The 25878-nt window shown below is 45.9% G+C and overlaps 1 protein-coding gene across 15 annotated transcripts in view; it reads right to left on the reverse strand.

Annotated features, from left to right (window-relative positions):
* The window catches only part of AFDN (afadin, adherens junction formation factor), a 102046-nt gene that overhangs the window by 19682 nt on the left and 56486 nt on the right, over window positions 1-25878 (reverse strand). For all 15 annotated transcript variants that reach the window (XM_032407472.1, XM_032407471.1, XM_032407473.1 and 12 more), the window contains 8 exons: window positions 23592-23695; window positions 21207-21293; window positions 5914-5979; window positions 5630-5703; window positions 5080-5198; window positions 3485-3679; window positions 2744-2835; window positions 2221-2406 (listed from right to left, as the gene is read on the reverse strand). In XM_032407472.1, the coding sequence (XP_032263363.1) occupies window positions 2221-2406; window positions 2744-2835; window positions 3485-3679; window positions 5080-5198; window positions 5630-5703; window positions 5914-5979; window positions 21207-21293; window positions 23592-23695 (923 nt within the window). The remainder of the gene's footprint in view (window positions 1-2220; window positions 2407-2743; window positions 2836-3484; window positions 3680-5079; window positions 5199-5629; window positions 5704-5913; window positions 5980-21206; window positions 21294-23591; window positions 23696-25878) is intronic.

A 25878-nucleotide genomic window follows, 5' to 3' on the forward strand; every position in this document is an offset into this window, starting at 1 on the left:
ATGTCTAAAAATTGTTTCAATTGATAGAAATGGATTCACTATGATGTCAAACATTTTTTTCCTATCCTTTTAATATGCAAAATAGAAAATGAAGATGCAAATCTGGAAAATAAGCTGTTCCCTTTCCTTAAAAAATAAGCCAACAACAAAAAAATGAACTATCACTTGAAGAAAACAGCAGCCTGTGAGAAGAATGGAGTACTTACTGCCCACGTTTCGCTACAGCTGTACTGTGCCCACAGAAACAGTTTCTTGCTCGCTGGGCCGAGTCCAGACCCTCGAACAAGGCGGGGGTTAGAGGCACCGAACCCTGGGTGGTCAAAACCCCACACACAACTTCTGACTCCCCAAAACTTAACTACTAACAGCCTACTGCTGACTGGAAGCCTTACGGAAACATCAACAGTTGATCACCAAGTATTTGGTATGTCTTATTATACACTATTCTTACAACACACTCAACTACAGAAGAGAAGACATCGTTAAGAAAACCATCAGGATGAGAACATACATTTACAGCACTGCACTGAAGAACACAGGCGTAAGATGGACACGAGCAGGTCAACCGATGCTGCTCAGGCCAACAGTATCATTCAATTTCCTACTATTTGTAGGAACAGATACTTCTATTAAGATACAAGATGTCAGCGGTCCCGCCTCAGACTCTCCACCAGCTTCTCCTGCTGCTGCCACACCGAGCCTCCTGGATCACTGCCCTGCTCTTCCTGACTTCACGAGCCCCCTGGTGCCCTCGTTGCATTTCTCCATGTCTCCCCTGCTAAGTCCTGCCCTGAGGCTCAGTCATGTCAAGATCCACATAAGTAACCCATCGACACGCTGACCTCTCAGCATCCTGACTTCCCCTTCTGGCTCATTTATCTCCGAGGTGAGGGAGAAGCAAACAGCAGACATACACTATGAACCTAGAGGCTTAATAATGGTATTCCCGTCAAATAGGAGAAAATGTGTAGATGCTCTTGACACAGGGGAAGGAGATTTTCCTAAGGGCTAACAAAATACGCTAGAGGAAGCAGGGCACACAAGTACTTCACTGTGAAAGAGAAATCTGGAGGAAGACCTTCTCCGCCAACTCCAGCCAGGCATCCAATGGTCCCAGACAGATTTGGGGGGGGGGGGGGGAAGGAGTGATCAGGCCTCCCTAGGAAACAGGCAGGAGGGCCCCGGGGACAAGATGACAACATCTGTGACCTCAGGATAACTTCTTGCCCTCAGAGAATGTGGCTCTTCCTCACGGCTACTCGTGCCGTTCCCCGTGCCTGTGAGCCCTCCTCTGTTCTCCCGGCCTTCCCGGCTCAGCTCAGCTGTGCCTCCATCACTGGGCTCCTCCGACCACCTCAACTAAAGCACCACATCCAGAATTCACTATCCAGGATCCGTATTTGTTACATATCCTAGACTGTGCCTATCTCTACGCATACGTCTGATGTCTTCTCCCAGTCTTCCACAATGCAACGTTATCTTTCCAAACAGAAAAACACATCTGATAATGTTCCCCAGCTCAACGACTCAAGACTGATGCTCCCCTCTCTAACTTGGATAAAACCCCAATTCTGCAGCTCATCACTTCAAGCCCTTGCTGTATGGTTCCAGGCTGCAAAGGCCTGCCACTGCCCCCTGCCCCGAGCCTGGTTCCTGCTCAGCGGCACATCTCTGTGGTCTGAAAAGCTCTTCTGTTCAGAGAGCTGTAATATAATGCGGGAGCCCGGGTGCTAGTCACACCGAGACTGAAAGGTAGCTCTGCCTCTCAGTGGGGACCCAGATCTCCAGCAGGACTTACTACACTATACTGACTTTATCTGTCTCATTTCCTAACACATCATTAGTTTCACTGGCGGGGACCACGGTTATGTCTGCATCCCAGTGCCCGGACAGCTTCTGGTGCAAAGAAAAACACACATCACTCATTTCTCACTCCTTGAATCAGGAATCCTGCCTCACGAACTGTAATGAAGGTGTACTGTTACTAACCCTTCACTAATCAAATACCAAGGGAATAAAGCATTCCTTTTCATATTTAGTATTCCTTCCTATCCACTCTTCCTCAATTAACCAGGAAACCAGGAAAGAAAAAAAAGGTACCAGTCTCAGTGCTGTCCTACAGAGAATATCGACTGTATCTCTGAAATCATCCAGATTTTACCCTGTCAAACTGGTTTATCTTTGACGGCTGCGAATGTTCATGGACTCCTTCTCTCTAACCTGAATTGCAATACTGGAATGATTACTGTCTGCGTGCATGTGTGGCTTCTCCTCGTAATTTGGCCACTGGTTCTGAGGAGGAGCCATCCGGTCCTGGGATTTGGAAGCTGGGAAGGTGAAATACTCTCTGGTGTACGTCTGAGTGGGGATGGGGTAGGCCTCAGGTCTCGGTGGAGGGGTCTGTTCCTGTAAAATGGGAAGAAGAAAGAAAAGTGAGCTTTTGGCAATTTGTACATAAACTAATTTAATTTCCAAAGATCTGTTTTAAAATACAGTAGATACATTTAAAACTGTGTTAAAAATTAAAAGTGTTTGATCCTATACGGAGAATAATGAAAAACCTTTTATTTTGCCCTGACTTCTTAACTTAAAGCTAATTTCCTTATTATGTTAAAAATGAAGAAGCCCCCAGGAATTCTAAACACTGCTGATGTGCAGAGGAAATGCATGAGGAGACAGTTTAGGGATTCTGCGGGAGGCCTGAGTTTTGGCTGTAGTGAGGATGTTCGCTTCACTCTCACACCTCAGTGCAGAGGTTCCCGGTGGAGACAGATGTTATCTTAGCTGTTGTTCCGGGGGCATATGTGCTCTTCCCTCCAGGGCTAGGAGGCTGATCTGTTGGAAAGAGACAGTGAAAAGCAAGTTTTTTGTTTTTTTTTTCAAGTATCACAATGTTTATTCCATGTCATGTGACAAGAGCTCTTTAAGGGCAGTGACCATGTGTCCCGCATCTTCAAACTGCCAGTGAGGAGTCAGCAGAGACCGCTAGGGGCCACGGGACAGATCAGGGCTCATCACACCCTCTCCTCCCTCCTGAATAATCAGAGCCCAGAGCTACCAAGCTTCATCGACAGACCAGGGACTGGCAAACATTTCTGGCAATGGGACAGACAATAAATATTTTAGGTGCTGCAAACCTTGTATGTGTTGTATATCCTTCTATTGATTCTTCTTCTTGTTAACAACCCTTTAAAAGTATAAAAACCATCTGAGCTCCTGCTGGCAGCCTGCCAACTCCTGCTAGCGACAGGATCAATGGCTCTCTAGAGCATCCACTGAATCAGAGTGTTCTAACCTCGTTTTCATTTTCTATCGGAAGAACATTACTTTTGATATCTCTCACGAAAAGCACATTTCCGTTAGCCAGGATATGCAGGTAATCCTACTGCTTTGATAACTAAGCAAGCACGGGGTGTCCCCCCAACACTGACGGTGACTGAGCATGTCCAGGCCAGGGAAGGACAAGCACAGTGACCCTTCTTACTTGCCACGTTGGGGCTGGAGCGGTGATCAGCCCGGTTCTTCATCAGTCTGTCGTCACCTGGCAATTTCTTAGGTTCGCTGTATTCTGCCCAAGGCAGCTGAGGGCTCTCAGGTGACCCGTTTGGAGCTGAATTATTGTAGAGCTCAAAACCTTCACTCTTTGGTCGGGGTTTACCTGAGCCACGACGATCTGAAACTGAAATCAAAGTGCATTCAGGCTCTCCTCATTTATTCAAGATTTTAAACACCCTATTTAGTCTTTAAAGAAAGATGAATCTATAAAGATTTAAAATTTTGTAAGACCTTATTTTTAGCGAAGAAATAGGTAATTTTTTTTATCTAAGAGTAAAATCTTTCTCAGGAACCTTAAAAGCAACATTTAACTGGCACTGATGGGAAAAGGTGCTCTTTCCAACCTTATTTTCTCATGAACTCCACCTGTTAAGTCACAAGGCTACTTTTAAAGTAACTTTTTAAAAGACGTACTTCCCTCCCTTTCTAAAACACACAGCTGGCACTGCCGTCAGCTGGCGTGACCGTCCACGCTCTGCTTCTGGCTTTCACGTCTCCCTGTGCGGCAGTGTTCTCTGCTCTAACAGCTTCCCTCTGACTTCTAACTCATGGTCTGGTTTGCTTCTCGGAAATGACCCTAAGCTGTGACATTAGACCACCCATGTCGTACTGTCCTGAAAAAAGTAAGAAATATGCTGAGTTGAGGTCTATACTACAACACATGGTTGTGTGAAGATACGCTGTTTATTCCAGTAAACAGCAGACCCAGGTTCTCAGAAGCTTTGGTTGCTGTCGCTGTGCTACCCTTAGGTCGACTTCAGGTCCTGGACTTGGTGGAAGCTCCCGGATCACTGACTGATGAAGAAGGGAGCTCCACCAAGGCCAGACCGAGCGGCTGTGCACAAAGTTAACAAAGTAAATGCAAAGTGTATAATGATTTAAAAAGATAATGTGAGTCCTAATGGGTTTTTCTCTGTGATTTCTGAACTAATCCTTTTTAAAAAGCCTTAAATTTATATTGGTTTTATTCTGAGATTTTTGACGTAGGTACAAAATCATGGTTCCCACCAACAGATTACTTTATCCGAATAATTGAGCTTTTAATTTAAAGTGAACTACATGTAACAGGATAATCATGTCCTGCACACACAGGACTGAATATACTATTCATACACACACTCATATACGTTGTTTCAGTAGAGAATCCTGCTTGTTCTTTGAAGACTTTATATCCCGCATCACCCGCTGACTACGACTAAGTGCCTAGTGCAGGATGGACGGAAACCCTCCAGCAGCCAGCCAGTCCCAGGGGGGTTCCTGGAGGGTGGGAAGATAGTGTATCACCACGTGGCCAGACACTGAACGCTGCCCTTGGCTACTTTTCCCGGGCATCTTGCCGAAGTGCCTGCATCCCCAGCTGGGATGGTGAAAGCAGTAGCACCTAATCTAGAGTTTTTGTGGCTACGAAGATAAGGTCAGGACAGTAAAATGCCTGGCATGCGGTAAGTGATCAATACAAGCCAGCTATTATTGGCAGTGGTCAAAGGAAGAGACGGCATGCAGTTCTCTACAATGAGCTCTTACTTCTTTGCATCATTGGGGACGGCTGATTGAGCAGGGTGGCGAGGCCGTGATAAATTGCTCCCTGCTTTGCGACTTCTAGTGTTACGACAGAACTTGTTCTTGTCATGAGTTCTGCCGCCCTAGGAAAAAGAGAGTAGCACAAACATAAAGAAAATGTCACAACGACAGCCTGTGACCAGAGCAACCGACGGCTATTTTGAGTAACAGTTCTGACCTTCAGACAGATGACCTACTGCCCATTCCCTTCCTTTAAAGATTAACTAAGCACACATCTCCTATTGTCATATTAAGAACAGTAAGATGATACTCAGACATTCCCAGGACGTGCCAAGAATATGTTTTTTTTTTTAAGCTTCAAAGAAACTGCTCCAAACCAAAATACATATTTATAATCTGCTAACAAATGAGGTGTCATGTACACTGGTTTACATTTAGAAAGGTGAAGAGTAAGGGCACAGCTTTCTAGCATTATTTTTTGTCTTCTAATTCCAAACGTGAAACATCCCTAAACACGTTAATATTCAGCTTTAAACAAATACATAAATGATACCTTTCTTGAGAGAGTCCTACCAGACTTCGTCCGTCCACACTGAGGAGCTGGTCTCCCGCAGCCAGGCGTCCATCCTGTGCACACCCAAAAGCATGTGTTTTGGGCGGTGGGGACAGCCAAGGGCAAGAGGAGGAAGAGGAAAGTCAATGGCAAGGAAGCTCACATTTGTTTTTTCAGCAAACAGTCTACATGGTGTTTTATAACAACACACATCAGTGGGTCATAGCAGGTCATTTGCTGACGAGGACGTACTGAGAACTTACATCTTTAAAAATGACACTAACCCCATCAGCAGCACCTCCTTTTACAACAGACTTGACATAGATTCCAAGTTTGTCTTGGCCAGCGCCCTAAACAAAAACAAGGCAACACTGCTTGAAAATACACAGTAAAAAATACAATACTCAGTAAAATAAAACAAAAATTAAAAAAATAAAACTAGTACATAGATAATTGCAACAAAAGTCCTGGTTCTTGCTTTTACATGAAAATTAGTACTAATAAAATTAACACTCTATCTGGTAAATATAAAGGAACAAACAGGAAATGTACCTATTTTATCTTCCTAAATCAAAGAGTACTTACTCTGGAAAAATCGATTATTAATAAACCAGTTGATGAGATGGCTAAGTTTAAGTGAGCTAAAGCTACCCTCATGACATATACTATTAATCACTTAGATACAAAAGCAATTTACTATAGTATTTTTATATTCCAATATTTGCCTATATCCCCTTATTTTTTTTTTTTTTTTTTTTAAGATTTTATTTATTTATTTGAGAGAGAGAGAATGAGACAGAGAGAGCACATGAGAGGGGGGAGGGTCAGAGGGAGAAGCAGACTCCCCGCCGAGCAGGGAGCCCGATGCGGGACTCGATCCCGGGACTCCAGGATCATGACCTGAGCCGAAGGCAGTCGCCTAACCAACTGAGCCACCCAGGCGCCCTGCCTATATCCCCTTATTATTTCCAAAGCTGTATTTTAAAACAAGAAAAAACTTCTTGTGGCATCCAGGAAGGGGGACTTAGGTAGTAAGGGAGGATTCTGTAGAAAATCCTGTGCATCGTTTCAACTGAAGGATCATGTATTCTAACTCTAGATGAATATGGAGCTAGGAGCCCCGATCCACACGGAATGCACATCAGGACAAGCAGCTTCTGTGAAACAGGCTTCAGGAACACATCCAACTCTTGTACAGAATCACCAACATTCTACTTGGACATTCCAACCAGGACATAAAAGTCCATTATGGATAACTTATTGGAATGACCGCAGGAAGCAATCGCATGCGTGAAATCTCACCTGGATAGCACTGCCCATGTTCCACAACCAAGGATACGGGTCTTAGCTCAGGGTAATTTCAATAGTTATGAAGTACTGGGTCATAAATAAAAAATATAAACGGTATCCCAGAGAGTTGTAGATACAGTGATTTCAATAAATGACTTACTGAAACAAATGTTCTACAACACTCTGGAAGTACATAATTCCCACCGGAAAACTCTTCATGCCTCCCTTTCGCTGAGAGAGCCGGTTTGGAGACTAAGTCTGACTGGGGAGCTCTCCCCTCAGGGAAAATCCAGCATGTAGCATGCCACTGTTTCATGAGCCTAAAACCATCTATTACGTATCTCATTATGAAAATGGCATAGAATGTCTCAATTTAACAAAACAACTCAATTTTGGGAAACCGTGTGTTTCAAGTTTCGTGTGGTTACATTTCCTGCGGGCTGAGTTTATAAAAGTTCTATACAAGGTAAAAAATCAAGTCCTCTCTTTGCAGCTCCCCACCCTCTGGTCTAGGTTTTCCCATCTGTTCACCTCCAAATGTTCCTTGGCGTCTGTCCGTTCCATATCCCCTCGCTGCACATCTCCTGCCCAGCCCCAGACACCCGACTGCCTACCAGACAGACGCACGCCCCTTACAAATCATCCAGCACTTCCAGTACGACAGGATAACCAAGTGCACGCTGACACCTCTGCCTGGTCCTTCTGCTCCCCACCACCCTCCCCCAGACACAGCACTGAGATAGTTGGCAAAGCTTGTACTTTTTTTAAGTTTGAAATTCCACAATAAAAAATACATATAGTAGGCACTCAATAAATGGCAACTTCCTGAATTTTAGCATGTCACTTAGCGAGAGAGAAATAGAGCAATAGATACACCTTTTACCTGACTCCGCCCAGGCCAATCCTGGGTTTCCCTGAACCTAGGGACCTAACATTCAATCGGGGGAATTACTTCTAAACCAGCCCCATCCCAACCCCATCTGTTATTATGACATAGGGTATTCCTTCTCATGTCATCTACTTAAATGATTTTTCCCCAATATATTCCATACTTTTATGTAATCTGCGATTGACTGCTTAATTCAACAACTCAGCTATTTAAATGACAATTTTACTCCTTCAACAAATATTCACTGAATGCTTCCTTATACTATCCTAAGCTCTGCACACACATCCGTGAACAAAGCAGACAAACACCCCTGCCCTCATGAAGCTTATATTCCACAGTAGTCTTCCCTGTGGCTGTCTAATAATTTTGGCTGGGGCACTGAAAATCCCCTTCTTTTCCTTTTCTGCAAATGCTGCAGGGCATTTCCTTACAGCTAATACCTGAGGCCAGACTGTTTCTCAAAGGTTCTAAGCATAACTACCTGTTTCCTGTGTTCTCTGTCTGACCAAGAGCAAAGCAATGCTCACAGCATTTCAGGATACAGTTTTAGTGTGAATGGGTGGGCACTTACATCTTCATGATGTAGTATAGACCGTAAAAATTGTCCTAAGAAGATGCTTAATTACTACCATCTTGGAAAGAAAAATGTTTACTAGTAATACTAATAGCATATTTTTAGTAACAGTGATATAAATAATAAAATACCAAATACATTTTTATAAAAATTTTTAAATTTTTAAAAAGATTTTAGTTATTTGACACAGAGAGAGAGCATAAGCAGGGGAAGCAGCACACAGAGGCAGAGGGAGAAGCAGGCTCCCAGAGGGGAGCCCGACGCAGGACTCGATCCCAGGACCCTGAGATCATGACCTGAGCTGAAGGCAGACGCTTCACGGATGGAGCCACCCAGGCGCCCCCCAAATATATACATTTCAAAACTTATTGACCTCCCCCATTTCTGGTACTCTTTATAAGAAAAATTATTAATAATGAAACAAATAACATTTATTTAGACAAACTGTAAGAGGACTCTGTCTAAAAATCACAAAATGGAATGAGAAAAGAACAAGAGAAAAAGACTGTTGCTTCTCCCTCCGTCAAGGCCCTGCTCACACAGCCTCTGCTGCCCGGCCAGCAGCTCCTTTGTCACCATCCTCACTCTGGGCAGGGGAGCTCCACACTCAGCATGAACGGAAGCTGCACTGCAATACCCCGTTCTGCCTTCAGCCTCTCGTTCAGACCAGGACTCACACCCTGAGGGGAGCTACCAGGCCCCACGTTCCATTTTGCACAACCGATCCAGGCTTCCACGTGGGAGACTCTGCATGAACTGCAAGTACTATGTAAATTACCGGAAACCCCGCAGCGCCTCTCGAGAGGCAGTTTAGGATCCGACATGCGATGTGAGGTTTATGAAGTCTACGTTCAAACATTCAAGTAAAACTGACCATGTAATATAGATACTGGACAGAATCATGACCGTCACATCTTTAAATTCAGGCAGAAGTTTCCAGCATAAATCTCCCAACAGTCCTGACCAAGCCCTCCTTGTCACTGTCCTGCTGGTCCCCTCCGTGCCACCTGCCGCAGGAACCCCTTCCTGAAGCATGCCCTGCGGGGCTCCTGACCCAAGACCAGCGCAGCTGCCCGCCCATGCACAGCACCACGCCCCCTGAACCCCAGGTCAGGTTCTCGCCCCTCTCACCACACGCTAGGCCTGATCCAGATGCTCCTTCACGTGCCCCCATTCCATCCTGTTTCCGTGTTCCTGCCTTTGTTTACGTTGTACTTTCCACACAGAACGTCTGATGCAATCTGTCTGCCAAAACGCTTTCGTCATTCGATTCCCGGGCTCACCTGCCACTATTCACCAAGCCACATACCTTCCCAACCTCAGGACGGATACAAGCTCTCTCTCACCTATGTGCTATGTTCCTGGAACAGCTCCCCTGTCCTGTATTCCAGCTGACAGCAGAGACGGCTCTCCCCCGCCCGCTCTCCCGGTTGCTGCCTCCTCTCCTCCTACCATGTGGTCGACAGCGTCCTCTCAAGCCCTGACACGAGGCAGTCCAGAAGCCACTGAATGAGTACATCAGTATCATATTCGTGGGTTAGGAAGCAGCTGATGCACCTATCACAGACTGAGCTGGTAACACTGGGACGTTCCTAGTTTAACAAGTAGGAGCCCTAAGCATTTCTGACTATGGCACCACACATACTGTGTCCAAAGAAGCTATCTTCCATTACTGTTGTTGGGTAATGGACGATGGGAATTTATCTAAGTTCTAAGCTACAATCACGTTAATTCCAAGTTTAATTTATCAGTGTATCTGCTACTCAGAAAAGGACATCTTCACCTGAGGAATTACGAGACAATGATTCTTAGAGACCTCAATTGCAAAGACCCAGTAGGCTTCTAAAAGGTCCTTTTAAAGTTGGTCATAAAAACAGACTTAATAATTAAGTCACTGACAGTGCATGATGAAATACATAAAAAAAAAAAATACTCTTGGGGGAGGGTGATACACAAGTGAAGAATGTGGATCTAGAATATTCTAAAGAGGTATCCAAGCTTTGGTTAGCATCTGAATCTTACTAATGTGGTCTCAACCTTGCACTACTTACCTAGAAATACTCTTTATTTAACAGACCCACTGCTTACATTTCTGTAAACATGTTGCCATTCTGCTAACCTTTAACCTTCTCCTGAAGACATGGTCCCTTTAGCAGATCTACTCCACTGGAACTTCCTTCCATCCTCCCATTCTGGCCCCCTCCCACCTCTGCTTATTTGAATCCTATCTATACTTCATGTGCAGCTCACTGTTATAATCTGGACATAAAAAACTGCAGTACAATTGTTGTACAGAGAAATGACCAGTTCCACTGGTTATTATTATAGAAAAACAAATCTACAGATGGATACTCAGAAATCAAAGAAGTCTAAGGAATTTATTTTTAAAGATGTTATTTGTTTGACAGAGAGCGAGCACGAGCAGGGGGAGCAGCAAAGGGAGAGGGAAAGCAGACTCTCTGCTGAGCAGGGAGCCTGACTTGGGGCTTGATCCCAGGACCCCGAGATCATGACCTGAGCTGAAGGCGGACGCTTAACCGACTGAGCCACCCAGGCGCCCCAGAAGTCTAAGGAATTTTCTAACTATACACACACATACACATATGTGTGTATATACATAAAATCAACATGGGTAGTTACTTTCAACCCAGAACACCACAATCTCTGGCCATCTCCAAGGGGACCCAATGTCTCCACCTGGCTGCAGCAGCCCTGGTCTGGAATGTCCACCTTGACAGGCTGGACAGAGGAGCATGTAGGTGCTGCTTCCTCCCTGCTAATGCCAGTTGGACTGGGAACAGCTCAGCACCGAGGCAAACTTACCACCCGTCAGGCGGCAATAACTCCTTAACTTTACGAAGCTTTCACTACCTGCCCCACTTCATCTGAATAAAAATAAGATTATACACTATGATAAAAACTGTATAAAGCAAAATTATTTCAGAAGCATTAAGCCACTTATGTCTTATTTCTGAATAATAATGCACACACTAACCTAGCCTAGGAAGACTGAACTTTGTACGGCAAGTCCATTCCTTTTCTTTTTTTAAAAGGTTTTATTTACTTATTTGAGAGAGAGCGCATGAGGGGAGGGGAGGGGCAGGAGAGGGAGAAGCAGATTCCCCTTCAAGCAGGGAGCCTGACGTGGGGCTCGATCCCAGGACTCTGGGATCATGACCTGAGCCGAAAGCAGACACTTAACTGACTGAGCCACCCAGGCGCCCCAAGTCCATTCCTTTTCCAGTTAAGAAAGGAAAATGGGGTCCAGGAAGTTTTTGCTGCTACATACCAATGTAACATTATCTGTCAGTAAAAGAATGTAAATATGAGCTATATAAACATTAACCAAATGTTGGTGCAATGGCATTAGATACTATGAAGACTGTGCTGTCCGGTATGGTGGCCACAGACCACACGTGGCTTTACTGAGCACTCAGAATGTGGGAATGTGGCTAGTCCAAACCGAAATGTGTACTAAGTATACAACATACACAGATATCAGAGCTTTGTATGGAAAAAAGAATCTAAATATATCACTAATGACTTACATTCACTATATGCTGGAATCAATAACATTTTGGATATACTGTGTAAAATAAAATACATTATTAAAATTAATTTCAGGGTTTTTTTTTAATGAAGCTAAAAGAACATTTAAAATTACCTTTGTGGCTCACACATTCTATTGGATGACACTATTCTAAAACTACAGACTTTTCATACTCTACGTTATTAGTAACCACAGGTACTAGCAATAAATTTATAATTATACAGATAACTGGGTAAAAACAAGACTTTATCACAATATAATATATATCATAAATAACATTATGCACCCTGATTTCCAACCATGGGAAGAGTAACCATAATCATTAAAATGGAAAGGCTAAATAATTTTAAGGATTACTTGTTTAAAGCTACTACCTAAGCTGGTATTTGAAGATATTTCTGTATTTTTAGTCTTTTATTTGTAAAATTAAAAGATTAATCAGAAACATTCAGATTTATTCATTCCCCATTTAACAAATCAAATTCTTTTTTTTCTTATTTTTTAAGATTTTATTTATTTATTTGAGAGAGAGAGTGTGCAAGCACAAGTAGGGGGAGTGGCAGAGGGAGAGGGAGAAGGAGGAAACCCAGGCGCCCCTCAAACTCCTTTTTAAGGGTCTCCTGGAAAGCAGTTATATATTTCAAAGGCACCAGGAATTATGAATGACTAAGTACAATTTTGGAATTTAATTAAACTACTGAGAAGTAAATTTTTAAGTATCAAAGCCACATTTTCCCTTCCGAAGACACTTTGAGAGTTACACGGTGCCAGAGCTGCCCTTTTCTGGTGTCTGTGCTCCCCAACATCACTCCCGACGCCTAGAGTAGAGAGTGGGGACCAAATATGCCCCAGCCAGGCCGTGCAAATGAGACGCAAAGAGCTAGATCCTCAGTCCTTAGAAAAGCAATTAAAATGAAATAACAGAGATCACATGTGTGATCTTAGTGCACCTTGAATCTGCCTGTCTTTCCTTTCAAAGGGAAAAGGGGCTGGAGAGGGAGGTGGGATCACTGAGGAAGGGGAGGGCAGGGCAGAGGGAGGAGAGGTTTAGCAGAAGTATACTGGGGTGCTGGGGTTTCCTTGTGGAAAAGGGCAGAAGAAGAATGGCAGTAAGTTAACAGAAGAGGTTCCCAAATAGAAAGATTGAGGCAGAAATAAGAACTCAGCAGCTACACACGCCATACATTCCCTAGAACTCGACGAGACGCGCTCGCGGCTTAGCTGCTTACGTGCGGCGTGAGGACCGACTACAGGCAAAAGGCTGCCCCCAGACAGCTGGTCCCGGCTCTCGATGGCGCACCTTCGGGAAGACAGAGGGTGAGGTCCTCTCACCTCGGGCACAGAAACCCAGTCAGAGGAACCTACTCCTCGAACACCCAGTGACCAGCTGAGTGTGTGGGGGAGTATGTATGACTAACAGCATAAAAACATCATTAGCACACAACCCAAAAAAAAAAAAAAAAAAAAAGGCAGCAGGAGGAGGAAGGAAGATACGCCAGCAGAGAGTCAAGCCTATTGTTTCCAGGGCTAGAGACCCAGTCTGGGCTCTTCACTGAAGGTTCCAGAACAACAGTGGGCTGGGAGGACCTGAGAGCCCAGCAGCATTTAAAACTCATCAGGATGTTCAGTACAGCGCTCTGCCCACGTGCTCCTTTCTCAGGGTCTGAAAGTGGCTTTGTTTCTCATCAGACAAGGAGTTCCGATTCGTAAACTATTAAAATTCAGAAGAAGGTTTTAAAAACATTGAAAAGCTCTCTCTTCTTGGTAGGAATTACCTAATTCTGAAACAATCGATTGTAAAACTCGTTCTTGATACACATTCCACCCTCAACAGTGCTGCAAGCATAAGCTAGGTGCTCCCAGACAGGTGGGATGCCGTAAAGGAGGCTACGCTTGGTTTCTGTGAACCAGCCTCCAGGTGCAGCTCTGTTCACGGCTTACCCTTTGCAGAGAACACAAAACACATCCCAGGGATGCCTGGGTGGCTCAGTCGTTAAGCATCTGCCTTCGGCTCAGGTCATGATCCCAGGGTCCTGGGATCGAGCCCCGCATTGGGCTCCCTGCTCGGCGGGAAGCCTGCTTCTCCCTCTCCCACTCCCCCTGCTTGTGTTCCCTCTCTTGCTGTGTCTCTCTCTGTCAAATAAATAAATAAAATCTTAAAAAAAAAAACCACAAAAAACAAAACACATCGCATCTATCCTTTCCTTCTTTATAAAATGAAGGAAATGACCTAAATAGGGGACTCTTAAGTTGGGTCTCTCAGATGGGCTGCAGGAGGCCCGCAGTGTGTGCACTGCACGACGGCAGAGGTGGAGGGCTTTCCCAAGATCTCAGAGTGGTCTGGGAATGAAAGGACTGCGACCAATACAGGCGAGCTCCTGGCTTCTGTCCACGGCTCATGCAGGTGCGCCCCCTGCAGGGGTGAGGCCTGACTCCCAAGCCTTGGCTGAGAGCAAGTGGGCGAGGCTGAGGCAGTCTGGACCTTCCTCAGACTGGGATGATCCACAACCGATCCCCTGCACCCACTGAGCCACATAAAGATCATTCCTTACCGTGTGTCCTATCATGTGAAATTGTTCTGCTTTAGAGCATTAACATTTAATGTTTCTATTACGGTAATACTATAATAAAATCCAGTAATTCCATCAATCCAAGAAATTAGCGCTTAGACCGTTATTATAAGATAGGTAAAAAATTATTCTTTTATATAATTTACTATTTTGCTTTTAGAACAAAAATATAAAACATTATTTCCAAATTCACGAACACTAGCCATGGAGGGCACTAGTCACTTCATACAACTTAATGGAAAATTATTTCTGACACTTCCACGGAAGAAATTCTGCAGTCACACTGGGTACCTTGAAACTGATTTTAAAACGGAACCAAAATTTCCTGACTTCATCTTTTTGACTAGGTTTTTCCCATGTGGTCACAATAAGGACATTAAAGAATGTGATTAAAGAATGTGAGAACAAAGGTCTCAAATTCTTCAAAGGACTTAATTGTAGTTCATGTCAGGAATTTACTCTTCAAACAGCGAGAAGGTGGTATATTAATAAACACTGTTTTCATCTTCTCCTAAGGCATAGGAATCTTTCTTGTGTTTCAAGCTAATTAAAATTTAAAAACTTAGAATCAGTATATAGTCTAAAAGTATAAACTAGAACACCTTTAAGACACTATTCAACTGTTCATTTTTAAATAAAATAGTAAAATATCCTAAGTACCTTTAAGATGGTCACTTTTAGGTTCACTTTCAGCAAAAACGGGTGTTAGAGACAGTCAAAGCTACCTAACGCGTCCACAGGAAGTTACGGCACTCTTGTTTCTCAGCAAGCTCTACAACGGCACTCAGCATTACTTTAAGCAATCTTCACCATATTATGATCAGCAGGAGTACATTTATGGGGTTTTTTTTGTGTGTATGTGCAAAAAGGATATAGGAACCTTTTATTTTTATGAACCTTAAGAATGTGCAACATTAAAATACAGAGCAACAAACTCCTGGGTGTGTAATTACAAGCTACAGTAAACGGTTGCTTCATGAGCAAGTTAGTTATTGGCAGGTTTAAACAAGTTCTAATGGAAGCAGCAGCATTCTTGGAAGGATCACAGTTAAGAGTTTGCCCAAGAACATCCACGTCCACAACAGCACCCTCAAGAAACTCACCACCGATCCTGTTCTTCCGACAACAGAGAACCACATTCTGATCTCAGGACTACAGCAACTTCTCAAACTGAGGAAAAAAACAACTGTCTGCTTCCCTCAGTTTTCCACAGCAACCAACAGAGCTGGTCTTTGAGGACCCGGATCCGCACAGCTCCGAGCTGGACATTAGGACACCGAGCGGCATTTATCAGCACGGGCTGCAGCGAGTGCCGCGCTCAGACTCTTACGTAACCAGTCAGCTCTGACTTGCCTTCACTTGGTACACTTTATTAAACTTTAAAAAGAGCTAGGAAAATAAAGAGGGAATTGTTTGTATTTTAAAAATCCAAATTAAACAGGAAGCATCGTGTTGTCCCACAGATGGGTAAGAAGGAGCATACTAAACTTCCCCAAAAGCAATGTTTTAAAAAAGTAAACTGCACACACATACTATTCCAAATCATCTGGATTTCATAAAACTGAACCGCATTGTGGAAGGGGCGTCAGGGAGCTTAACATCAAAACATCATCCAGGCTCACAGCAGCTAGCCACACACTAATTAGGAAAAAAATCAAAAAAAGACTAGGCCAGATACAAAGACCACAACAGCTTAAAGAAAACACAAACTACACAGACACCAGTAAGAGTTCCTGGGGCCTCCAGGTTCTTCTTTGCCAACCATGCGGCAGCAAGGAGAGAGCAAGATGACAGACGGCACCGTGCGGCCGGCGCGGCTTGTCCAGCGTGATCTGCTCGGCTCCAAGGCTGTGAGGTGCACATGCAGATCCTGTGGCATTGGACCAGCAGAGGAAGCAAGCTGAGCCCTGGCAAGAGGGAAGTGACAGCTCCCAATCGTGCTGACCCCCCCACCGTGTGCCGGCTGGCCTGGCACTTAAAACACATTCTTGAAATCCCGAAAACAAATCTCTTTCTATTGTTATAAGTGATGCAGACCTATGCGACGTATCAGCCTCACCGCGCTGCCTTAGCAATGAGTGTAAATTAAATGACTTCTGATTTTTATTGCTGAATGTTCCTTTTCTAGTACCAAAGACATTACAAAGAAGTCGGAGAAGGGCGCCTGGGTGGCTCAGTTGGTTAAGCGACTGCCTTCGGCTCAGGTCATGATCCTGGAGTCCTGGGATCGAGTCCCGCATCGGGCTCCCTGCTCGGCAGGGAGTCTGCTTCTCCCTCTGACCCTCCTCCCTCTCATGCTCTCTGTCTCTCATTCTCTCTCTCTCAAATAAATAAATAAATAAATAAATAAATAAATCTTTAAAAAAAAACAAAGAAGTCGGAGAAAAACAGGTTACGTGAAGCAATGGGGAACTTCGAGACTCCTGTCCCGTTTCAAGAGCAGGCATGAACGCCCTGTTCATGTCTTCGAGGGGCACACTGTGCACTTAACAGACCGTATTCTTTGAGTTACTTTCTCTAGAGCATCTGTCGGTGTGCTGACATCCAAATTCTGTCTGCTCCACAACATCCTCACTCCCCTAGCGAGACCGGCATCCCAGATCTCCAAGGTAGCCTGCGCAAACTGAACACTTGACTCTCTCCTTGCCCCAGCCCCACTTTCAGTGCATGCCACTTCCAGACGCCCCACGCTGAGCACAGAAGCACGGTGCAACCTGCTACTTCTCTCTTCCACCCACCACAGCCAGTTCATCCATCACACGGAAAGCTGTTGTTCCGCAAACATGCATCGGCACCTACGATACTCCAGCGGCAAGACCGAGGGCCCGACCTCAACGACTGCTCTACCCCTCCTCCGGCCGGCCGACCACCTGCCTCTGCGGCCGCTTCCTGGGCCGGTGCCTCCAGCACTTTCCATCAGCAAACTGCTGGTGGCTTACCCCCACTGCAGCTCTGCCTGCACTCCTGAGCCCCTCGAACCCGTGCTCTCTGAAGGACCAACAATAAACTTTCAAAACCCCACTCTGATCCTGTCGCACCTTTATCTGAAACCCTTCAACGGCTACTTCTCTGGCCGATACTCACATGCACAACCCCGTCAAGACCGCACAGCCACCCTCCCGCACTGGCCGCCGCCCTGTGGCCGCAGCAGAGGCCGCAAGGCCCACAAAGCAGAGAACACTTGCCACCCGGCCCCTCGCAGGAGAAGCGCGCCGACTCTGCTGTGCGAGCCGCGGTCCCAGCTCCCCGTCTCCCAGACGCACCTCGGAAGGCCTGCCCCCCGCTCCTGTGCTGCAGCCACACGGCTGCGCCGTTGCCCGCGGCCCCTCTCCTCAAGTTCTCTGCCCACCACCCTCTACCTGGCTAACACATGCGCACCCTGCAAGTTGCGGCTTAAAAGGCATTTCCTCAAGAAGGCCTTCACTATCTCCACTCTCCACAGGCGTTTAGACATTCAATAAATACCCCTGGATAATAACCTCTGATGTCATTCACTCTCCCCTACTTATTTCTGCCTCACAGCTCAAATGACCAAGGGTATATGTACCGATAAAGATATTCTCAGTGGGAGAAACTACAACGAGATCCAGGTGCACACTTACTTTTATTAAATCTACTGTTTAATAAGCTGATGAATTAACCACCTTAGCATTAAATCTTTTTTTTTAAAAGATTTTATTTATTTATTTGACAGAGAGAGACATAGCGAGAGAGGGAACACAAGCAGGGGGAGCGGGAGAGGGAGAAGCAGGCTTCCCGCCAGGCAGGGAGCCCGATGCGGGGCTCGATCCCAGGACCCTGAGATCATGACCTGAGCCGAAGGCAGACGCTTAACGACTGAGCCACCGAGGTGCCCTGGAATATCTTTTCAAAAAATTTCTTCTGCTTCTAAATTTATACTTTCACTGTGGAAAGTATTTAAAAAGACCAGAAACAAAAACAGTGTGGAAATCCCTGAAATGTTGGCAAGGGTGCCACCTTCCCAGTTTAGAAAAGGAAGGAGCTGGCCTGCCGAAGACACTGAGCAGGTGCCCCGTCCTGGGTTCCCGGGCTCTGACGGGAGGCCTGCGGCAGGCGCCACGGGGGAAGCTGGCAGGAAGGCGAGCGGGCTGCTTTCAGAAACCAGCTACAGCCGGTCTGCCGTAGATGCGACTCAGGCGCCACGCTCTCCGTCTCAGCTTCGGGCGGTAAGGTTTCTACCTAACTTCCTGTGTTGCTCCTAGTCCCCATGAAGCCCCAATTCTATAATCCTATATCCCAATTAGAAATGCTAACACTGGTATTTTCCAGTTTTATCTCCAAATCTTTTTTTTTTTTTTAATGTGTCAGTACAAAAAACACCACTAACAGAAACCTAGAGACTTCAAGGTTAAAAAGTGAAAATTATACTTTATTTTTACACAGCAGGCACTTGGTATTCTCTCCTGGAATAAACAGCACCCTAACAATGAGCTACTACTTGCACATTGAGTTTGTTACTCTATTATTAGTGAAAGGAACAAAAGAGCTCCTCTTAAGACTACTACACAACCGGAAGCTAAATCCTGCGTGTTCCCAACTGACGCGAGGCTAACGGAAGCCAGTCACCGTGCTACCACGATTTCTTAGCACAAGTCACAAACACTTCTGTAAGAGCGAGGATCCCAGAGTCACTCTGTTTTCATGACGAAGTACCTCCCACTGCCTGGAGGGAGAACACCGTCTTCCCCACGCTTCCTCGTGTGAACGCAGACGCACGCAGAAGGCACGGGAGCCCGGAGGGGGTGGGGGTCAGCACAGGCGGGAGTGGAAGAGGTGAGCAAGGGCAGGGAACCACCACCAGGACAGAAGCACAGCCGCGTGGCCAGCAGCCACGGTGGTGGGTGAAGGCCAGGCGGGCCAGCTGTCCTCACTGGTCCTGGCCCAAGCACCTCCACACAGAGACCCGCTAACGGGGCCTCAGCTGAGGTCCTGTCCTCTAGGCTCACTCACTGCTTTCTCACTCCTTCCCCTGCTCCAGTCTATAGACTGGAGGTGGAGGGACCCTTCCTGGCAGTGAGAGGACTCTCCCCACTGCCTGCCATCTGACCCTTAGCAGGAACCATTCCTGGGGAGGATGGAGGCCTGGAGCCGTGCCCTCCCTTCTGCCTCTCACCCACAGGCGTAGGTGAGTGAATCCAGGCGTGACTGTGACTTCAGCCCACCTCCTTGTCCTAACCACCCCCTGACACCTGGCCTCCCGGCAAGAACAGAGGCCAGAGGGGGCGGCAGGGGCCCGCATGCAGCCTCACTTTGTACACCATGCCTTTACACGTTACAGGAAAGGATCAAAGACGCTTACATAAATCAGACTTCAATCTTCAGAAAACAGGTTTTTCTGTACCGAGAGAGAGCATAACTTTCTAAGCTGGAAAGGACGGAGGTGCTGATGAACGGTGGCCCTGCCATCCCACAAGTTAGTACTTCAAATCCCAAGTAAGATGAATACCGGAAAAAAGATCCATATACATAAACACATAATAGGAAACACACAGGCTAAAGTTTTCCTGTGTATCTGAGTGTGGCAAGGTAATTTTTCATCCTGGTATTTTTTTTTCCCCTAAAAATGAGCATTTGATTCAGTTGGTAAGCAGAGAAAATAGTCCACATCTAATACCTCCCCATTCACAACTCCCAAAGTTTTGAGTTCTGGGTCCATTAAGTTAGAATAGTCTGGAAATATGGCACACGAGCATGAGCCTTATCAGGAGTAAGGGACTCTGGACTACGAGCTGGGCTAACAGGCTCTGGACCTACCCTCTGGCCCATCTTGGGCAACCCCACAGAACCTGGCGCTTCAGAAGCAGACTATCGAGTCCACACCTGACAAAGGCTCGCCTCCGCCAGCCGATTCCCACCTGGAATCCCACCTGCGGTCCCAGGTTCCTCCAGTCATCCTACACACCACGCCCTTCCCATACACAGCTTCCTGAAATGCCAGTTCCATCATGGCCCTTTCCTTTCTCTGTGGGGTCTACAAGACACAGTGCAAACCCCTCAGCCGTCAATCAGGAGTTTCCAGAATCACTTGAGCACCACTTCCCTCACTCCACTCTCCCTTAGCTGTACCCGGCTTCGTGCCATCCCTGCTTGTCCCCAACTACTCACTCTGAGGCTAGCCGGGACGCACTTCGTTCCCGACGCCCTGCAAGTGGGTCTGCGGCACTCGGTACGGAGCGGGCCCACGTGCAGCCCAGGGGAAGGGTGCGACCTCCTAGGCCCCACGGCACACCCCCTGGAAGAGAGTGCCTGGACAGGGGAGGCAGCAGGCTGCCGGGGTAACCAGTGTGTGGGGACGCGTCCGCGTACTAGCACCTGAGAAGGCGTCCAGTGCCCGCTCCCAGCATGTGTGAGACCTAGCTCCTGTCTCAGGCTAAGGGATCCTCTTCTCCTGTGCCTGCCATGGCTCAAGTTCTGACCGCCTGCTCCTCAGGAGCACCCCTGGCTCCACATCAAGGTCACGCTCTCTACGGCTCCTGTGTTCAGAGCAGCACGCCGTCCCTCCGTTGCCTGGGCCTGAGCGCCGTGGCCTCTTTCATGTAACACCACCGACCCCCAAGAGAAACAGAAGTGTAGGCGCACTTCGTCCTCGGGCAGCGAAGGGCTCCCACACACTCGGCCGAGCACTGACTGAGTCAAGGTCCAGGAATGGAGTGTGACAGCTCACATCACCCACGGTGCCCTACCTTTGCTGCAACGATGCTGAGGCCCATCCCATTTTGCTTTTTAAGAGTCACAGTGATTATTTCAGGTTCTTTCCTCAGAGGCTGAGCCTGAAGGACAAAAACAAAGGTTTATTTTATGGCTGAAATGAAGTGTTTCTAGCTTAGACAATCATGTGGTAAATGGAACAGACAACAAGCAAGGATTACAGATACTGCTCATGGAGTAACCCGGGAAAAGAATCAAAACTCTCGACTCAAGAGCCCCGAAGATGAAACTAGTCATAAATGCTATTTAAACGTTAAAGAACTTAATTTAGAAAACAAAACTACACTTCCATTACTATCAGATTAGAAAAACCCAATCATAGAAATGAAATGAAATTGTTACTTTATTACCTTTCAAAATAAATTACTAGGTGTTTTTTAAAGAAGAAATGTAAACTTATTTTCCACCATCTATGGGGAGGTCAGCAAAAGAGTCATAACAAAGATGATCACACATCTGTCTCTTGGGAGAATGCAGGCGCCATCTGAGGTCAGGCCACCCCAGGATGCGGGCACCACCGTTCCAAGTACTTTGGGTAATAAAGTCACGGCTCAGGGGCGGAGGTCAGTTCTCAAACTGACCCCTAAGCAAATGAGGAACTGCCCACTGAGGCTACATGTTAGACACGTCACAGCTCACCCAAAGAATAAACAAAACCACAGAGGAAAATCACCAGCGCATACACACTAAGGGATAATTTAATCAGATACGTTAAGTACGAAGGCACACTGCCAACAAGTGGTAATTATACGTGTGGGTTGTTAAGTTAGAACCAAGGTCAGTGAGAGAACGCTTTAAGGAAAACAAGCAAGATTAGGTGACATTACATTTTTTTTTCTTTTAAATTAAGACTTGAAAGCTCCTGAAGGATCTCCGAATACACTAGGAAGATGAAGAAGGCGTGATCCCATCTACGAAGGGACTTGCTGTCCTATAAAATCTGAGAGTTGGGAACTGCTATCACTCGGGATGCGGCAAAAAGCTCGCAAGGCCGAGAGAAAGCGCGAGAGGCACACTGTCGGTGTGTCAGTGGATAGACGCCATCGGCTCTCCGATGGGACAGAGCTCCCGTCCACTAACTCAGCTGCTGGAGACGGGAGGACACACACTCCAGTCTAAAGCAGGCTACTCAGTCATCACAAATAATTACTTGGAATTTGATATACAAAACACGTATTACATGCTTTAAGTATTGCCACCTTACACAAACTATGTTTTCTTAGAAATTAGGTACATAACAGGCACCCAGTTTTGACTGACTACTGGTTAATATTTTCAGGTGGTACAAGGAAGTCTCTGAAGCTTCACAAGGTATCTGGCTGTTTCCGCACACCAGAATCTCTAACTCTTGGCGGGTCAGGCGTGCTGGACAATTCCATGCCTTCTGAGAATCGGTGGACAGGTGAGTAAGTGGCCACATGCAATCAATCACACATAACACACTGACCCTGACCCATAGGAACCTCGACAAAAGTACGGTCACATCTGTTCGCTCCTTCAAACCCTTAAGTGGCTTAAAGATGAAAATGGCAATTATAGAAAGATATTTAAATGAAACTCAATAACAAAGTTCAAAAAGGGAAAATTTCATCTGTTTCTATTAATCGGAGATACGGCAGTCTATGTCGTACAGGACAGCTGTGTCTGCTGTCACGTTCTAGGGCACAGGGAAACATTCTCTGTTGTTTAAAACTCTCTGTAGGAGGCAAAGCAGAATTTTCCATAAAATGTATGAAGCTAGCAAATACTAGGATTGACTTCTCTTCCAGAAGATACAAAATATCAGCAAGTGATTTGATACGTATTTAAAACAAGGTAAAACCAACTATAAGGCGAAAATATTTCTACCAGCGAAAAAAATTTTTTTTTTAATTTTTATTTATTTGAGAGAGAGAGAGCAGGGGGAGGGGCGGAGGGAGAAGGAGAAGCAGACACCCTGCTGAGCAGGGAGCGCAATGTGGGACTTGATCCCAGGACCCAGAGATCATGAGGAAGGCAGCCGCTTAACCGACTGAGGCCACCCAGGCGCCCCTAGAAAAACATTTTCTGATAAAATTCGTAATGCTATCGTATTAATATCTTTTAAAAAATATGTATTAATATTAAGGCTGGTATAGCTGTGGGTAGAAATATTCTTTATTTTAAAAAATACCATTTGTTTATGGACAAAAGTGTACAGACACGGCCTAGAATCATGGTTTCAGATTTTTTAAAAATAAAATTAGTGTTTAAAGGTGATTTTAAAATATTTTTATCACAACAATGCTCACTATAATCAAAGAAGGAGTTTACGTTACATTTTCAAACTGTAAGGAATACAGGTTAGTCTGTACTCGGCCTGTCACCCTCACAATACTTACCAGCTCCGTGTTCTCATGTAGAAGATGGCTCTCATAATCTGCACCCTCAAAATATATTGTCCAAGTACCTGGTGAGCGTGCATGAGGAATTAACCTGCAAAATCCTGAGGAGAAAACAAGCAAATTATAAAACTGAAAAGCACAGCATGTCAGCCACATAATCGTCAAGAAGGGAAGCAGCATCACGTGTCAATTGCTTAATATCTAAAGATGACATTTATTTTTCCTGCTCTACGTACATTCATTCCCTCTCAAAACTGAACTATCAGACATTTAAAATCATTATTTGTTTTCGTCCAATGGAATTCAACAGCAAGCTGAAAAGTGAAATTGGTCTCCCCCTTTTTTTTTTTTAAAGAACTTTTCTCCTTACTTCTATGAGAAATCACTGAATTGCATGGTAACTCCTTCCTTGCTGACCAAGCGCTCAACAGTACCCAGAATGCCTTGCACAGCGGAGACCAGAACCACCGCCAGCACACGCGTCTGCCCAGGTCACACCCTGGGCTCTACGGTTTTCAGGCAGGACTCTGACCTGGAGGATGGGCCCCTTCTGATGACTCTGTCCAAATTTCCTTACTAGTCACTTAAATTTCACACAAATAAATTGCAGAATCATTTTATAATGTTTTAAAGAGTATCTATGACATTCCCATCATGAAGAAATGACATCTGTACAAAACTAATAAGCCTTTTGATTCATAACATGTCACTCTTCATTTTGTCAGATCTTATTCTGTGTTTCTCGGGAATTTCTTGACAAAGTCGTATCACACGGGCCTTGCACAATTCTTAAATGTTCTCCAAAGCAGTCTGCTCTCACTAATATTAGCAGCCAAACAACCACGCGGAGCACAGGACGTGCCCGACGTCACACTGACCGCTCTCGCCAGCACACACAGCCTCAGCTAGTCCTCAGAACTGGGACTGGGCACCACTCTCCCACTCTAGGATTCCACCAGTGAGGGGAGGCTGCCCATTATTTTTGGGCACCTATGAGGTTTTTTGCAGTAAGGGGAAAAGGAGACGTCACAAAAACACAGTTAAAATAAAGATATAAACTTAGAGCCTGTTTTTTTTTAAATCACTGTTTCAATCCATTTTCATTAAAATACAACCTACAACTTCTCTTTCCCCCACTTGAGGGGACTCAAGTGATTATCATGATTTTGAAATGAACAATTTTTATTATTTTCTTATTTTTTTCAAATGTCAAGGCTGGATCACACATCAGACAGACATTTTCTGCTCTCTTAGGTGAAGGAATGCATCTCTGATCAGGTATGAGTCTGTGCTGGTTTTATAGCCTTCTCTCACACGACTGTGTTACAGGACAAAACAAAAGGAGTATAAATTGAGAACACATAGTACTTCTTTATTTGGCTTACAAAGAACTGAGCGTGAAGAATTAAAAACACTGATGTCATACAAGAAAACACCCAGTTCTTTGTAAGTCTTGTAAAGGCACCTCTGTAATAGGCTGTGTTACCATCTGACACATATGGAATAACGTGGGGACGCCAAGACCATGATGAAATAGCACATACGTTCTGAAATCAATCATTCAAGGGACCCTCAGGGGAAGTCACGGAGTAAACTTCACCAACGAGGCAAGAGCTCACTCTTCCCAACTTGGCCAGCCTCTCCTCGATGGCACACATTACAAAACTGACAGCTGTGTGCACATCGCAAATCACACACACAGATCTGAAAAATGCTAGTAAATTAGTCTTCCCGTGTGCGCATTCACAAGGACTCGGTGCTGAGCACTCGACGCCCAGCGGCCCCACGTTAGGTGCTGAGGGGTAGGGGAGCCCGCCCCCCCCAGGGACTGCAGGTGCTGAGGGGTAGGGGGAGCCCCCCCCAGGACTGCAGGTGCTGAGGGGTAGGAGGAGCCCGCCCCCTGGGACTGCAGGTGCTGAGGGGTAGGAGGAGCCCGCCCCCTGGGACTGCAGGTGCTGAGGGGTAGGGGGAGCACGCCCCCCCAGAAATGCAGGTGCTGAGGGATAGGAGGAGCCCGCCCCTGGGACTGCAGGTGCTGAGGAGTAGGGGGAGCCCACCCCCTGGAATGCAGGTGCTGAGGAGTAGGGGGAGCCCGCCCCCTGGGACTGCAGGTGCTGAGGAGTAGGGGGAGCCCGCCCCCTGGGACTGCAGATGCTGAGTAGGAGGAGCCTGGGCCCCTGGGGAGTGCAGGTGCTGAGGGGTAGGAGGAGCCCACCCCTGGGACTGCAGGTGCTGAAGGGTAGGGGGAGCCCGCCCCCTGGGACTGCAGGTGCTGAGGAGTAGG

This window comes from Phoca vitulina, unplaced genomic scaffold, assembly GCF_004348235.1.
Source record: "Phoca vitulina isolate PV1807 unplaced genomic scaffold, GSC_HSeal_1.0 scaffold9, whole genome shotgun sequence".
In the NCBI taxonomy this organism is placed as follows: Eukaryota; Metazoa; Chordata; class Mammalia; order Carnivora; family Phocidae; genus Phoca; species Phoca vitulina.